The 16,187-nt window shown below is 42.0% G+C and overlaps 2 protein-coding genes across 7 annotated transcripts in view; one reads left to right on the top strand and one right to left on the bottom strand.

Moving 5' to 3' along the window:
* The window catches only part of idua (alpha-L-iduronidase), a 485,317-nt gene extending 482,247 nt beyond the window's left edge, over positions 1 to 3,070 (bottom strand). For 2 of the 4 annotated variants that reach the window (XM_086010067.1, XM_086010077.1), the window contains exon 1: positions 2,569 to 3,070. In XM_086010067.1, coding sequence (XP_085866193.1) covers positions 2,569 to 2,735 — 167 coding nt within the window. In that variant the 5' untranslated portion in view covers positions 2,736 to 3,070. The remainder of the gene's footprint in view (positions 1 to 2,568) is intronic. The other 2 variants (XM_086010048.1, XM_086010058.1) reach the window with 1 other exon arrangement.
* Positions 3,071 to 3,204: 134 nt separating this feature from the next.
* The window catches only part of LOC147122743 (protein regulator of cytokinesis 1-like), a 45,428-nt gene continuing 32,445 nt past the window's right edge, over positions 3,205 to 16,187 (top strand). For 2 of the 3 annotated variants that reach the window (XM_086010112.1, XM_086010102.1), the window contains exons 1-7: positions 3,205 to 3,404; positions 3,746 to 3,878; positions 7,315 to 7,437; positions 8,470 to 8,703; positions 13,948 to 14,118; positions 14,532 to 14,672; positions 15,197 to 15,344. In XM_086010112.1, coding sequence (XP_085866238.1) covers positions 3,391 to 3,404; positions 3,746 to 3,878; positions 7,315 to 7,437; positions 8,470 to 8,703; positions 13,948 to 14,118; positions 14,532 to 14,672; positions 15,197 to 15,344 — 964 coding nt within the window. In that variant the 5' untranslated portion in view covers positions 3,205 to 3,390. The remainder of the gene's footprint in view (positions 3,405 to 3,745; positions 3,879 to 7,314; positions 7,438 to 8,469; positions 8,704 to 13,947; positions 14,119 to 14,531; positions 14,673 to 15,196; positions 15,345 to 16,187) is intronic. The other variant, XM_086010121.1, reaches the window with a different exon arrangement.

Below are 16,187 nucleotides of genomic sequence, written 5' to 3'. Positions count from 1 at the left end.
CCGGGCACTAAGCTCATGGTCTAAACAGCAGTAATGATACCTGCCCTGCTGTATGCCTCAGAAACATGGACCATATACAGCAGGCACCTCAAAGCACTGGAGAGGTACTACCAACACTGCCTCCGCAAAATCCTGCAAATCCATTGGCAGGATAGGTGCATTAACGTCAGTGTTCTCGCTCAGGCCAACATCCTCAGCATCGAAGCTTTGACCATGCTCAATCAGCTCCAATGGACTGGTCATATCGTCCGCATGCCCGATACGAGACTCCCAAAACAAGCGCTCTACTCGGAGCTCCAACATGGCAAGAGAGCCCCAGGTGGGCAGAGGAAACGCTTCAAAGCCTCCCTGAAAAAGTGCAACATCCCCACCAACACCTGGGAATCCCTGGCCCAAGACTGCACAAAGCGGAGGAGAAGCATCTGGGAAGGCGCCGAATACCTCGAGTCTCTTCGCCGGGAGCAAGCGGAAGCCAAGCGCAAACAGCAGGAGGAGCACACGTCAACCCAAGCACCCCACCCACCCGCCCCTTCAACCACCGTCTGCCCCACTTGTGACAGACTGTAGGTCCCGCATTGGACTCAGTCACCCGCGAACTCATTTCTAGTGTGGAAGCAAGTCATCCTCGGTTCCGAGGGACTGCCTAAGAAGATCTATTCTGCTCGTTACAACCTCAAAAAACAGATTCGTCAAACAGGATTTAACTTTCATAAATCCATGTTGACTCTGGCCAATCTATTATTATTTTCTAAGTGTCCTGTTGCCATGTCCTTAATAATAGATTCTAGCATTTTCCTTACTACTGATGTCAGGCTAACTGGTCTGTAGTTCCCCGTTTTCGCTCTCCCTCCTTTCTTAAATAGTGGGGTTACATTTGCTACCTTCTAATCTGTGGTAACCGTTCTAGAATCTATGGAATTTTGGAAGATGACAACTGATGGGCCTTCAATAACCACAAAACTAGAAGTTATAGACTTAAACAAGTTGGCTTTTAATCACTAAGATCAGAGCTAACATCTCAACATGCCGACTGGTTCACAGGAATGAGTCATACAGATCCTGGGATCTTTATGTAAGAGAAGTCAGGGGCGGAGCCAAGAGCCAAGACCTGGAACCTTCCAGGTTAGTCGGGAAAGAGGAAGTGAAACTATACACCGTGGGGGAGGGTAATATACATGAGTGCAAAACGAATACAGAATCAAGACAAACAGATTTCATTACAACAACCAATGCATCCACTATCTCTAGCCACCTCTTTCAAAACTCTAGAATGTGGCCATCAGGTCCAGGGGATCTATTCCGTAGGGTTACCGCCAATCTCCCAGCATAACTCTGGAACAGACCCAGTTAAGTCGGGTCCCTGCCGTTTCTGGGAGTTTCCTCAGCAAAGAACGTGGGAGCTTCTAGCCCAGTGGTGGGCAAAATACGGCCCGCGGGTCGTATCCGGCCCACCAGTTCATTCTATCCGGCTTGCTGGACATGACTGACATGGAACGCGAGCCCGAACTCAAGCTGCAAATTAGTCCGAGTTGAGTCACGGCTGCTTATCTCGATGACTCTTTCACCAACTCTTTCCTCTCCCGGTACCCAAAGTATGACGGCAAGGGGGTTCTTACCACCACCTTAGATACAGGAGTGGATTCCGGAGCACAAGGACTTCAGGTAATGGCACTTGATTGTAGTTCAGGCCTTGCGAAGCCTCGGGTTCCTGTACTCACACTAAAAAGACTTCTCGTGTCGGAGACTGCTCTGCCAAACAGCCACGTAGACTTTCAGTACAACATATAATCGGTCGATTGATCAATCATTTCATTAATTTAGTAACAGAAGATTTTACTACTGTACACTACATTTTGTGTATTTAAGATAGTATCTGACTACCAACTAAATTTATGTTAATAAATTATTGGGAGGGTACAAGTGGAAGTGATGATTAACACCTGTTGGCCTGTTTCAAATTTACCAATTTAACACTTTGCTCTTATCAACGTGCACAGTCCCTTTAAATTTGCTGCGCAGAATCTTTTCCAGCAGCAGGAGCTGGTGAGCGGCCTGCGTGGGACCTTGCGATTGGTGCGCAACCGTGTGGCCACATACCAATGTTCCCCCTAACAGTTCACCAAAACTTGTTAAGTGGCCCTCCAGCCCAAATGCTTGCATACCCCTGTTCTAGGTGGTAGAGGTCGTGGGTTTGGGAGGTGCTGTCGAAGAAGCCTTGGCGAGTTGCTGCAGTGCATCTTGTAGAGAGTACACACTGCAGCCACGGTACGCCGGTGGTGGAGGGAGTGAATGTTTAAGGTGGTGGATGGGGTGCCAATCAAGCAGGCTGCTTTGTCCTGGATGGTGTCGAGCTTCTTTAATGTTGTTGGAGCTGCACTCATCCAGGCCAGTGAAGAGTTTAAAAGTGTGAACCAATTACATGATTCCTGTGGACAAAACACCTCCCATATGTTCAAGTGGGCGTGCAATCTTTCACTTCCTTTTGATTAAAAATCTCATTCTTTACATTTCCTGATGGTGACAGCCCTGTAATGTTTACATGGCAAAATAAAATTTTAAAAAACTTACCAAAATCCTGTACTCCTCCAGAAGTGCCTCAGCTCTCTTTGTGGTTTAGATGCATCCACTACTATTGAGTAAGATTGAAGTCCATGTTGTTGTGGGTGTACAGACGAGTAACGCTGTATTATGCAGTGCAGCAAAGCGCCCATGAGAGCAACACACCCTGGATTCATGATCAACGTATAACAAATGGAAGAAGCTCCAAAGTCTTCGCACCAGCCTCACTGTGCATTTAAAGGAGGAAACGCCTTGCTCGGGTGTTATTTGAACGTACTTCTTGCGTTTCACGCTTCTAAATTAAGTTAAGTAATGTTGCTGATAATTGACAAACTTTGCTGCATACTTGTTCATTTAGCCGCTCGCCGACTCCGGCAATCAGCGTGTCAGTACTGTTTCTAGCCCAATACGTCCACACCTTGAAATCATTTAAAAACGTTTTTAAATATTTCACGCTGATTTTAGGGACGTTGCATCCAACCCCCCCCAAAAAAAACCTTCCTTCCCGAAACCGTCAACCAACGCACAGCAACACCACGTGACCGCAGGGGCAGGCCCGGACCCCCAGGCCGATCAGCGCACGCGCACCAGGAAGGCTACTTATGATCGGCTATCTTTCTTCACTCCGTCCTCCTATTGGCCCGCGTTAACCAATGGGGTCAAGACTCCGCGAGGTCGGTTGGATTCAAATTGGAAGCTGTTTGGGTTGTTGTAGTTTGATTGGATTATCCCATCCCGCTTTAACTGCGGCTCAGCGCGACTGGGTGCTTCCGCTTTACCTCCGCCTCGGCCTTTAGCAGCTCTCTCCCGCTTTACCTCAGCCTTCAAACAATGGCGAGGAAAAGGTGGGTGTGTTTTAAAACGCAGTAGGGATGGTGGTGTTTTAAAGTGTACTTTGGCGGTAGATCGTTCTTCCTTCCGTGTAAAATGTTTAGAAAAGTCCGTATACTGTTTTGTTTATTGGAATAATTTCCATGTGCTTTGTTTGCTTATATCAAGAAAAGTTATAGAACATTTCAAAGTTCTATAATTTTAATAGCTTTAAAAAAATTAATTTAGATATTTTGTTCTGGTTTTTGAAAGTGGTTCTAAATAACCAAGAATATAGAATACAGCGGCAATTAACGCTTCAGAAAATGAAAACTAATTGAAAGCTCATCTAATCGTCAGTGCAATTTTTTTCCAGTGAAGTTTTCGCCTCCTCAATAAGTCATCTTCTGAACAGTAAGATGGCGAAGCTCCAGGACGTCTGGGATGTTATTGGTATTCAAGAAGACAAGCGGCTTGAGCGGATGGGATCTGTAAAGATTCATATAGAGGTAGTTTTAAAGAAATATTTAAAAGAAACGTTATTGTCCGTCTTGGAGGAAATGCTAGGAGGACGGTGACGTGTGGAGTTAACGGTGTAAATAGTTTACCATATTCTGGGATATGGGGGCATATGTTATCAGCTATGGTTATAGACTTGTAGTATTTATACTGAATATTCTCAATTTACAGGAATTTGTGGTCCTTTTTCTAGGCTTTGTGATTTAAACGGTTTTAAGATAACTGGAATGGTCAGGCTTATTTAGGACACTACTAAGGAGCTGAATAAGGAAAACGTGTTTGAGTGATGACATGAACACTGCATCTTTTTTTTTCCTTTCTCCCCCCCCCCCCCCCCCCCCCCCCCCTTCGGCAAATTGGCACTGTAAGGTATTGGGTATCCCTAATGAGTTGACTTCTTTATTAATGCTTAAACGCTCATGTCTGCTTGGTACAAGTCAGTGAAATAGTTAGTGTTGCAGGCCACCCTGTCAGTTGCTAAATAGTCACTAATATTGACTTTACTGTATCTGTGAACTTGTGTTTTGCGGTTGAAGTTAAACCGCTGCTTTCAGAAGTGCATTATTCATATTACGAATCGTGTCAGCAAGACCAGAAGTTGATGCTCCAGAGCAGTTGTAGGATTCTTGTTCCACAATATAAATGCGCTATTAATTACTCTCTCCACATTGCTCCTGCCACACCAGTGAGAGACCTGTAGCCACAACTACGTAATCTAGTGAGGTATAATTTAATGCTTTTTCTGTAGAGACAAAGTTTGAAGACACAATCACTTTTTTTATTATTATGTGTGTATATATACTTGTACTATAGATAATCTTGGCCCTGCCAGGAACTCCGTTCCCTGGCCACCGCTGCAACCTTGGCGTCCTTATGTCCCCCTGAGCTGGCTACTTCCACCTCTAACTATTTGCTTCTGCCCATCAGATGCTGAAACCCTCATTTGTGTTCTTATTACCTCCAGACTCGATTCCAATGCTCTCCTGGCCAGCCTCATCTTTCACCCGCCATGAACTGAAGCTCATCCAGAACAAGTCCCGTTCCACCATCTCTCCTGTATTTGCTGACCTACGTTGGACCCTAGTCCACCAATGCCTCTTAGAAATTCTCGCCCTCCTGTTCAAGTACCCCATGGCCTTTCTTTCCCCTCCCTATCTCTAACTGTCTTCAGCCCTACAACCCTTGAAATCTCCCCTTCCACCTCTGGCTTTTTGTCCTTCTCTCATCCCCCTATCACTGGGAGATATGCCTTCAGCTATCTAGGCTCTAAGCTTGAATTTCTTCCCTAAATGCCCCTCTCCTTTAAGACACTCCTTAACTGAACTCTCAATATCTCTTTATTTCCAGCATTTTCTGTTGTTATTTCTCAGCAGGCCAGGCAGCATCCATGGAGAGAGAGTTAATGTTTCAGGTCTGGGACCCTTCATCAGAACTGGGGAAAAAGCTGGAGATGTAACGGATATTATGCGGGTGTGGGGGGGAGGAAGGAATTGAAAGAACATCCTGTACTTTTGTAAGAGGTAGGAAAGATAAAATGTTGCAAATGGATTGGCAAAAATCATACTGTGTGAAAAATGGGGGCAGGGATAATTATCTGAAATTGTTGAACTCAATGTTGAGTCCAGCAGGTGCTGATGCTGCCTGGCCTGAGTATTTCCAGCATTTTCTGTTGTTGTTTCAGATTTCCAGCATCTGCAGTATTTTGCTATTATCTCAATATCTCTTCTTTGACTCCGTGTCAATTTTTGTTTATGTTCATGTGAAGTGCCTTGGGCTGTTTTACTACATTTAAATGTTCTGTATAAATGTTAAGTTGTTATAGTCTGGTTTATCTGTATGAGCATTGGGCTAAGAGTATGCCATTCAGCCCCTCAAGCCTGTTCTGCCATTCAATGAAATTCTGGCTGATCTGTAACCCAACTCCATATACCTGCCTTTGCCCCATATCCCTTATTACCTTTTGGTTAACAGAAATTTATCAAACTCTGATTTTAAAATTAACCCAGCATCAACTGCTGTTTATGGAATATGAGTTCCAAACTTCTGCCACCTTTTGCATGTAGATGTGTTTCCTAACTCCACTCCTGAAAGCCTGTCTTTTTTTTCCTTTTAGACTATGCCCCCTTGTTCTAGATTCCCCAATGAACAGAAATAGTTTCTCTCTGAAAACTTTGATCAAATTACCCCTTTAATCTTCTAAATTCCAGGGAATACAACCCTAATTTGTGTAATCTCTCCTCTTCATTTAACCCTCGGCATCCAGATATCATTCTAGTAAATCTACGCTGCACTCCCTCTTGCGCCAATATATCCTTCCTAAGGTGTGGTGCCCAGAATTGCGCTCAGTACTCCAGGTGTGGTCTAACCAGGGCTTTGTATAGCTGCAGCATAACTTCTACCCCCTTGTATTCTAGTCCTCTAGATATAAATGCCAGCATTCCATTAGCTGCCTTGATATTTTTTTTTGTACCTGTCCCTCACATTGAAATGATCTGTGTAAATGGAGCCTCCAGTCTCTATGGACTTCCACTGCTTCGAGCTTTTCACCATTTAGAAAGTACTGATTTGTCCTTGGGTGACTTCACACTTGCCTATATTGAAATTCATTTGCCACAGTTTTGCCCATTCATTTAATCTATTGTCTTTGTAACTTCCATCTACACTGCTTACAATGCCACCTATCTTTGATTAATCCATGATTCATCAAATAATGTCTGGGTAGCCAGATACCTAAATGTGTGTTTTCTTTTTTAAACTTGCATCAAATTAAATTGGTGACATTCATCAAATGCCTGCTACTGTCTGTTAACTGAAATAGCTGCTCGCTCTGCTTGTTTTTCACTCAGCTGCATATTGCTTGTACAAAATAATCTACCCTTCAGTCCTGGATCATCTTTCAGTGCCAAATAGCATAAGTACTAGTGTGTTTTCACATTGTAAGTGTAATTAAAAATGTAGCAACACAATGTGCTGGCATTCTATTGGTGCTTTTTATAGTGCATTTGTTTTATAGCGCTTCCCCTACTTGCACTATAACCTGGTGGTGTTCTTGGGTGCTAGGCAGAATTGCAGCATGGGAAGCTGCCAGAACAAGTTAAATTGACAAGCTTATCTTTAACTACAGTTGACAGCAAGAGAATTGTTCATTATAGTACAGTATTTAAAAGTAGATTGACTAGAAAAGTACTATTTCAGGCTCCTGGAGATTTCAGCAAGTAGCTTGTCATAATTTTTGAAGCTGTACAATTATTACATAATTAACAGGTCAAATCAGCAATGACTTGCATTTCCCCCCCCCCCCCCCCCCCCCCGATCCAATGTGCTAATCGACACTCTACTTGAAAGATGATTCTGTTTTATGGGGTAATAAACTAAAGAAAATCCTTTAGTTTGGAAACTAAACACTTTTTTAACACTTTCTGATAGAGACTTCTAGATCAAATGATTCACGAAGAGGAACTTATGAAAGAACAGTTAGAGGAGGCCATTAAAAATTGGCAGGGGGAACTGCAGACTTTATGTTCTGAGCTTCACCTAGATCCTTATAAGGTAATGTACTTTTTAGTAATGACCTTTTTGGAGTGCAGGTGAACAATTTTTGTTTTCAGAGCATTCTTGCTGCTTATTTGTTTGCTTAATGTACCTTTTTTGAATGAAGGCTGATATAGTTCAGAATATTATCTGATTTGCATGGTGCAAATAGTCTTGTCTTTTATGCTCCATGGATCCCTGGAGTGTCAAAACTTCATCAGAGGAAATGAGTCCATCTTTGGTGCTGAGGTTGCTGTTGAATGTCTTGTCCCAACTTCTGATTTGGATGGTGCTAACCCAGCCTGGGGCTGTTCCTGTTGAGCACTGTACAGTTTTCAGACATCACATTCACTTATTCATTGTTCTATTGAGGGGGAGTTCCACAGTGAATCCTATATTTTTTGCCATTTTATATGGTTTCCCTACACCCCTCCAAGGCATCTTCAATATGTTTCTAACTTGGCAGGTCCCTGTTTCAGTGCTCAGGAAGAGGAAACATAGAAGATAGGAGCAGGGGTAGGCCATTCGGCCCCTCGAGCCTGCTCCGCCATTCAATGCGATCATGGCTGATCATCCAAATTCAGTACCTGGTTAGCTGTTTCAAATATAGCCACTGTCATTCTTCTGATTTCCTCACAGCCTTTGCTGCTGGGTCAACCTGAGAAAGGTGGCTTGGAAATTATCGTACCTGCAGAAGGGGATTGAGAATTAGACCACAAGTCATATTTGATCAGCTTTCCAATCAGGAAGTCCAGATCATCTCCAAAGGAGTAGCATTTGGGTGACTTGGCTATATTCTGAAATAAAACTTCAGTAGGCTGTTGTTGCCTGAATCTATTGCCTTCCATTGAGATCAACTTACCCAAGGAGGGCAAGAAAGTGGAGTGGGTGGCCTATCCCTAACATTCTAAATTACTTGGTACTGTCCTTGCCAGATGGGCTCTTCCTTGATCAGTACCCCAAAAATGTGTGTTTTTTTTTTACCATTGTGATCTACTTTTAAAGTAACTTACATGCACCTTGAACTAAATTATGTTTATTAATTCTCAGGCTGATGAGAGTTCTACTCCCCTTCAATTGGAAAAGGAGCTTAGAAATGAAGTGGAGGCCTTGCTTCAAGAGAAAAATGGTCGAATGGAGGAGTGTGAAATGCTTTTAAAAGAAGATCAAGCTTTGTGTACTGACCTCTGCAAGACACCGTACTATATTCCTACTGGCAAAGTTCCTTCTCTCCAAGAATTAGAGGAGCTTAAAAATCACCTCATAAGTGCAGCCAAAGAAAAGGTGTTCAATATAGTTTCAGTACTTTTGAATCAAATCTAATGATCCTTGGTATTTGTTTGCAGTTTTAGAGGGGAGGAAAGAAAAACGGAATTGCAACTAGTCTTGACTATTCATTTCAAAGGTTCCTAGATGGTAATCAAAAACATCTGACAGATGTCTTTGCTGTATTTCCACCCCATCCCCCCCCCCCCCAAAGCCCTGAGATGCTATGGCTGGTTGTAATGTCTTTATCACTCTCTTGGGTGAGATCAGTTAAGTTTGCTAAACTTGGGAGATCTTGATCTGTGTACTCAGTGAATAAATTCAGCCATTGGAGGTGCAGAGAGCATGTTTCCTTGTTTTGTGGAAATAGACTTGAGGTACATTTTCTTAAAGTGCATAAACACAGTGGTGTTGGCCCAACTATTTGTAGAGTTAAGTTATTACATTTTTAAAAGCAAACCATTTAGTAATGGGGATGCACAGACTCAACTGAGGTATATGATTTGAAGTACCTTATGATGTGGGAGATTTTGGGATCACCACAGGTGCAGGATGTGCCTCTTAACTGCTTGAGCTTGATGTTTCAGTTTGAGCTGCTGAGGACACTTTTTTTTTTACATGGTAGCCTGAAGGGTTCTGCAATACCTATTCCAGGAGATTACACAGGCAGAGCAAGATAGTGAGGCAGGGAGGGGAGTGGCCATCTGTTTGGGTAGGGAGAGATGGTGCAGGAATCCACCGCATGTTCAAGTGACCAATATTTAGTGCTGCATACTTGTGACACTGTCTCCTTAGAGGACATCTTGTGGCACTGTTGGTGGTTGGGGATCAGATGCTACAGTTGGGAGGATGCTACAATTTGTAGCTTTGACAGAATGGCCCGAATGGTGTGTTGCCCCTCTGGTGCTGGGGAAAAGATGTTCAAAGGAAAGTGAAACCCCTGAATGTTGGGCTTTATGTTGAAACCAATGAATTGGTAAATAGAATTAACTTGTCCTTAAAAGGGAGTTTTAGGTATCACTATTAAAGCAGGATCTCCAGGGTAATAATCTTAGGATTACATCTGGTACCATGCACTACATGGTATAGAAATATAAGATAAAGGAGGTATATATGTGGATGATGTAGAAAGGGAGAGTCCTGAAGTACTGGGCAAGATGGATGAGCCTCACCTGATGAGACTCCTTGCTGGGAGAATAACTAGTGTTGTGGGGGAGGTGTAAGCTAATGAGGCAGAGAAGAGAGCAAGTGGTGTAGTATAGATAATGGGGGAGGGGGATGTGGACAACAATTATTAAAAATTGATAAGGGTTCAAATTCAGAGGCTTGAGTTGTATACAAATGCACAAAGTTCTAAATATAATTGATGAACTAGGGCAGGTGGCATTGATGGAGATGTAGCTTGAAAAACTAGATGTTGAAGTCATGCTGAAAGTTGATGAAACTTCTCTGTAGCATGACTCCTAGAATGATTAGGGCAGTCTGAAGAAATGGCAGAGGGTCTGACCAACATTCTTTCAAATATCCTTGATGGAAGTTAACTGGAAGAATTAGAGTTTTGTAATGTCAGAGTAAACTTCTGAATACTTGGTATGGGTTATACAAGGACAACCAGCACAGATTTGTTAAAGATGAGTAGTTTTGAAAAAATATAAGCTTTATTTCAGAAAATGGAGAAAATTCTAATGTGCATTTGGATTTTCAGTAAGTGTTTGTGTAAATGCTGCACAGGAGACTTGACAAAATTAGTTTCATATTCAAAGGAACTTTCATAAATAGGAAACTGAGTAGTGCACTGAAGACCATAGTAGTTAATGGGTCAGTATTGGGTTCAATCATTATTTTGATAATGAATGATCTGAACTTGGTAGATGTGTTGGGATTTTGACTTCTTTTCTACCAAGGATATGAGTTACATTTATTTTAAAATATAAGCTTAATCTTTCTTGCAGCAAGAGAGAATTTGTGCTAGATTAGCAAACTGATTGCAGTTCTCCACAATGACTGGGGGGTGATCAGTAATTTATTTTCAGGTTATCAGTAGGCCATCCACCTAAGTTAATATTCCTGAGTAACCAGTAAGGGTCTGTCTGCTCAGAATAAATTATTGGGAGGGAGGTAGCCAATTTGGTTCACAGACCTACTGGCAACCCCTGAACAGGAAATAGATCTGAGACGGTCCTCCCACTTGCAAATGCAGGAACAGGAGTAGGCCATTAGCCCATCGAGCCTGTTCTACCATTCAAGTAAATCGTGGCCGATTTTTGTATCTTGACTCCATTTTACTCACCTTGGTTGCATAACCCTTAATACTCTTGCCAAACACATCGATCTCTGTTTTGAAATTTTCATTCACCTAGCTTTAACACTGGGACCATTTTGTGATTTTAAGTGCTTTCTAACATCACTCTTAACCAGCCTAGCTCTAAATTTAGGTTCTGTCCCCTTGTTCTGGAGTCTTTCCCCCCCCCCCCCCCCCCCCTTCCTCCTCTGCCACCAGAGGAAATAGCTACACTCTTCCTATCTACCCTATCAAAATCCTTCATCTTAAACACTTCAATTGGATCACCCCATAAGCTTCTATATTCAAGAGAATACAATGCTAGTCTGTGCGACCTGTCCTCAGAATTTTATCTGCTGCACCCCCTCCAAGGCCAGTATCACCTTCCTGCAGTGTGATGCCCAAAACTGAATGCAGTACTCCAGATGCAGTCTCTAACCAGAGCTCTGTACATCTGCAACATAACTTCCGACGCTTTGCATTCCAGCTCCCTTGAGGTAATGGCCAACATTCCATTAATCTTATTTTTTTGCACCTGTCCACTAGCTTTGATTTATGTACTGGGACCTCTAAATCTCTGCTTGTCTGCAGTTCCTGGCTTCTCACCATTTTAGAAAATTCTCTGATCTATCTTTCTTGGGTCCAAAGTGGATGACCTCACATTTTCCCACATTGAATTCCATCTGCCACAGTTCTTCCCACTCTCTTAATCTATCAATGTTCCTTGCAACTTTCTACTCCAATCTACTTATTTCCTGTGCCACCTAACTAGTGTTCTCAAAGTTGGATATAAGGCTCTCTTCCTTCTTCCAATTCATATTTATAAATATACTGCAAAGCTGTGGCTCCAGTACAGATTCTTGGGGGACACCAATAGTCACATACTGGCAATTTGAGTACACACCCATTATCCCTACTGTCTCTTGCCTCCTAACCAAGCCAATAGGTTGCTCTCATTTTTGTTTACAGTCTCTTATATGGAACCTTGTCAATGCCTTCTGGAAGTCCATATAAATAACATCCCTTATCTACCACATTGGTTACCTTTTCAAAAAAATCAACTAGGTACGTTAGACATAACTTGCCCTTTAAAAATCCATGCTAGCTCACTCTGATCAGCATCTGTCAAAATGTTCAGTCACTCTGTTCCTACTAACCAGATTCTAGTAACATCCTCACAACTAACATTGGATTATAGGCCTGCTACCCTTCTTAATGGAGTGACATTAGCAGTTTTCCCATCAAAGCGGACAATTCCTGAGTATTGGAAGATCATGACTAACAATTTCCTCACCACCCTGGGATGAAAACCATTGGGCCCTGGAGGTTTATATCTTTTGTCATTTGTTTCTCCACCATTGAAGTTTTATGGAGGGCTTGAGGCCTTGACAGCTGAAGGCATGGCCGCCAATGGTGGAGCGATCAAATCACATGCTGAGGAGGCCACAATTGGAGCAGTGCAGATATGAGGGTTGTAGGGCTGGAGGAGATTAGAGATGGGGAGGGGTGAGGCCATGGAGCGATTTGAAAATCAGATTGAGAACTTAACCTTTAGTAGAACAGAAGATTAAAAGGGAATCTGCTAATGGTTTGATGCAGTCTGAAGAATTTGATAACCGTAAATAAGAACTATTTCCACCTGTTCAGTTGAAAACTGGAGGGCATACATTTAAAAATTCAAAGTTGAAGCAAGGAGTTAGATTAGAACTTTTTTAATGCAGCGGATGCCCTATTGGGAACAGTGGTGGGATCAGACGCCACATTAGCTGTTAAAAAGGAAGTGGATAAATACTTTTTAAAGACCAACGGTCAAGTGGCATAGATATGAAGATTGTTCTGGGAGCAATGGGCAAATGGCCATTGTCATTTTGCTTTTAAAACATGAGGTACGAGCCAAGTGCCAATATTTCTGAAATTCAGCATAAAGAAATCTTTAACACCTGTGTCCTGAACATCCCATATTGCTGCACAGCAAACAAATTACTGTTTGAAAGTGTAGTTGCTGCTTTGCACACAAGATCCTGCAAAAAGCAATGAGCTGAATGACCAGTTAATCTGTTTGATGTTGGTTGAAAGATAAATGTTGACCAGAAGACTTGCCTCTGCTTTGAATAGTACTGAACAGGTAGATGGCGGGGTGGGCACAGTCTCTGTTTAACATCTCATCTGGAAGACGGTGCATCTGGTGCCACATTCCTTCGGAACAATACTGAAGTGTGATCCTTGATTCCGTGCTCAAGTTCGAGACTGGGGCTTGAACCCACAACCTTAAATTGCAATGCAAGTTTTAAATTGCTGTTTGTTTGTAGCATGCATACATTATGATTACCATGTGGGAAAATGAAATATGCACAAGGAGCTTTGAACCCTTTTGCTGCTCATTAAAGTGCCCTGAGCCCCTTGCTGCTGAGCTGTTTAAAGTGCTGACGTGCAGAACAGAATGGTAATTGAGTGTCTGATTAATCTATTCTAGCCTGTGCTGTGTGACAGCATCTTCTCATCAATGGCAATACAAACAACTAATGGTGCAAAATCCATGTAAAGATGTTTTTCAGAATTCAGCTGCTCTCATTAATTCACGCTCAGTGAATGTTAAAATCAATTCCTGCCCTTTTTGGTAAACAATGCAGAAAAGGAAACTGCTGGCAAGTTTTAATTTTTCTCATGGCTTGTTGCCATTAAAAAGCAGAAAACATTCCCTATTGTACCTGAATTACACTCTACTGTTTTATCAATGCTGAAATTGCTGTGCATCAACAAACTGTCTAGTCTGGTTAGCTGGTACTAAAGCTTACATTCAGATAGCAATCTTGCAGAATTATGCTTTGTTTTCCCCAATATGGTGATGGTAATATCCACCATAATCACAGGTTTTAAATTGGCACGGGATTTGCTCTGTTATGCTTTATATGCTCATGCAGAACCAGATTTGCTGGTTACTGGACACCAGAATCCTTGAGTTTTTTTTTGATGTCTTGCAGGAGTGTCGTTTGGCTACTTTCCTTGGACTCCGGCATGAGATCACAAAGCTCATGGCGGATATTGATCATGTTCCTGATACTACATTTGAAAATGATGCAGTCCTTGAGCAGGAGAATCTCTTTTTCCTCTCTGATGGAAACATTAAATCACTGGAGGTGCTTCGTCACCAGGTCAGCTCTCAATACTAGTATTTGTGAATACAGGAAACTTTGTGCTATACGGGACCGAGCTGCTGCCGTTCCCTCAGAACTGCCGTACACTCCAGAGCTAATGTTGAAACATACGGAGATTTTCATCTCCGTATGAATCAACAAACCCTGTTGCTTAGCAACAGCCTCTAAACAGTCGGCAAGCGTCTCTGTAGCATCTCTAGCTGAAGCTGTTGCTTAGCTACAGACGTTGCAGAGCTTGACTGTTCAAAAAAAGCAAAGAAACAAAGAATAAAAAACGGCTCCTGATTTTTGCCGGTGGCTCGCCTCCGGATAACAGTTTCCTGTATCGAGATGTTTTACGTCTGTCCGCACTTCAGATTGTGGCTAAAATTCACCATTCACATTATGCAACTTGTCTAATTTTTTTAAAGTTGGAGTTGAAAAAGCAAGAATTGATGGCTACACAAGAATCCCTGAACGAACAGATCAGTTCTCTATGGAATAGATTGCAAATACCTTTGGAGCAACAGAACATGTGTGCAACAGGTTCCATATATCAAGTCAATACAGTGGTTAGTATTGTATCCTGCACAGCTAGTCAATTTACACATTTGCTGTCCTTGTAATATCCATTCATAGACCTAATGGATTTCAATAGAAAGATAAAAGTAATTGTAACTGCTATAATGAATGCTTGCAAACAAAACTCCCTAATTGAACAGGACGGCCACCTTAATTGCAGCCACAGATGGACTGTAATGTTTTGGAAGAATTCACTAGATATCTACAAGTTATTTTTATATGGGAAAACAGTCAGGCCAGTTTGGGGTTAACAGTTGCAACTCCCAAGGATTGAATCGTCCAGATTCTAACTGATCCAAGGTCATTTTTAATGTATTCCTTAACATGTAGTTGATTTATTATGTGATTGATTAGAGCATTACTGTCCTGGATCTGTGATTTGGGCTCCCTTTTAATTGAAAGATGAAACAATGGGTTCAAATCATTTATACCCAAAGGAACTTGCATGTACTGTAGCTTTGAGTTGGGCATCTCTGCTGTTTTGTTTATAATACCTCACTCACTTTCTTTGTAGTTGCAACAGGAGCTTGAGCAACTTCAACAAATGAAGACCAAGAATACCAAACAAATTGTCACTGGCATCCGACAGGCGCTACACACTTACTGGGATAAGTGTTTCTACAGCCAGAAACAAAGAGAAGAATTTGCTTTTCTCTTGGATGGTATGTTATTCCTCACCAGTTCATTGCCCACAAAATCATCATGTAGACTCCAATTATGGCTGGATTATTTTGAAATGCAATCACAATGGAGACCAACTTTTCCATCTTTCACTGAGGAAATTCTTGCATGTCTGTCATTTTAGTATATAATTGCAAAATACTTCTGATGAAGCATGGTAATATCCATGTTTATCCTTCAATGTAGACAAACATTGGTATCAACAGGTTAGTCAGTGCCTGCTTTCAGAGCTATCTCCAGCAAAACTCCAAAATTGAAAGTCTTCCTCTTTTTTATATTGAGGGTTGGGTAATGCAGTAAGCTACCTTTTTTAGTCCTCTTGATACCAGAGTTCAAATCCAGACCAAGAAGCTTCCTGGGAGGGGTGGGGAAAGGAGAAAGAGGGCATGCCTTTCTATTGATAACCTTCAAAAACCAACTGCTCTAATCTGACATTCAATCACTATCTTGATCTCTGCTTTTTGATGTGACAGTGAAAACATTGTTTCATTCAAATCTTGAAAGGTGTTTTCTTTTTGTTATAATTCCAAATGATAGCTTTTGGCTCCACTCTTGGTCCATCACTTGACATTGGCTACACTATCTCCAAGCATGGCATTTTCTCCCCTTAATGCTGCATCCCAGGATTCTGGGTTACTTTTTCCAGCTAACACTCTTCCTCAATAGCTCTTGACTATAAAGAGCTAGTCCATTCAAGCCTTGAACACTGCTTTATCTAGGAATGCTCTCCAGCAGTATTGGAGAATACAAGAAATTGCTTGTGCAAGTAATCTTGTCTTGCCTCGTGTTTTTTCTTGCCCCTCTAACCTTCATGGTGGGCAAAT

Source organism: Somniosus microcephalus, chromosome 2 (genome assembly GCF_052327205.1).
Source record: "Somniosus microcephalus isolate GS21.2 chromosome 2, FLI_Smic_1.0, whole genome shotgun sequence".
NCBI classification, from domain to species: Eukaryota; Metazoa; Chordata; class Chondrichthyes; order Squaliformes; family Somniosidae; genus Somniosus; species Somniosus microcephalus.
The sequence above is the reverse complement of the archived record's forward strand: the minus strand, read 5'-3'. Positions and strand labels throughout refer to the sequence as shown.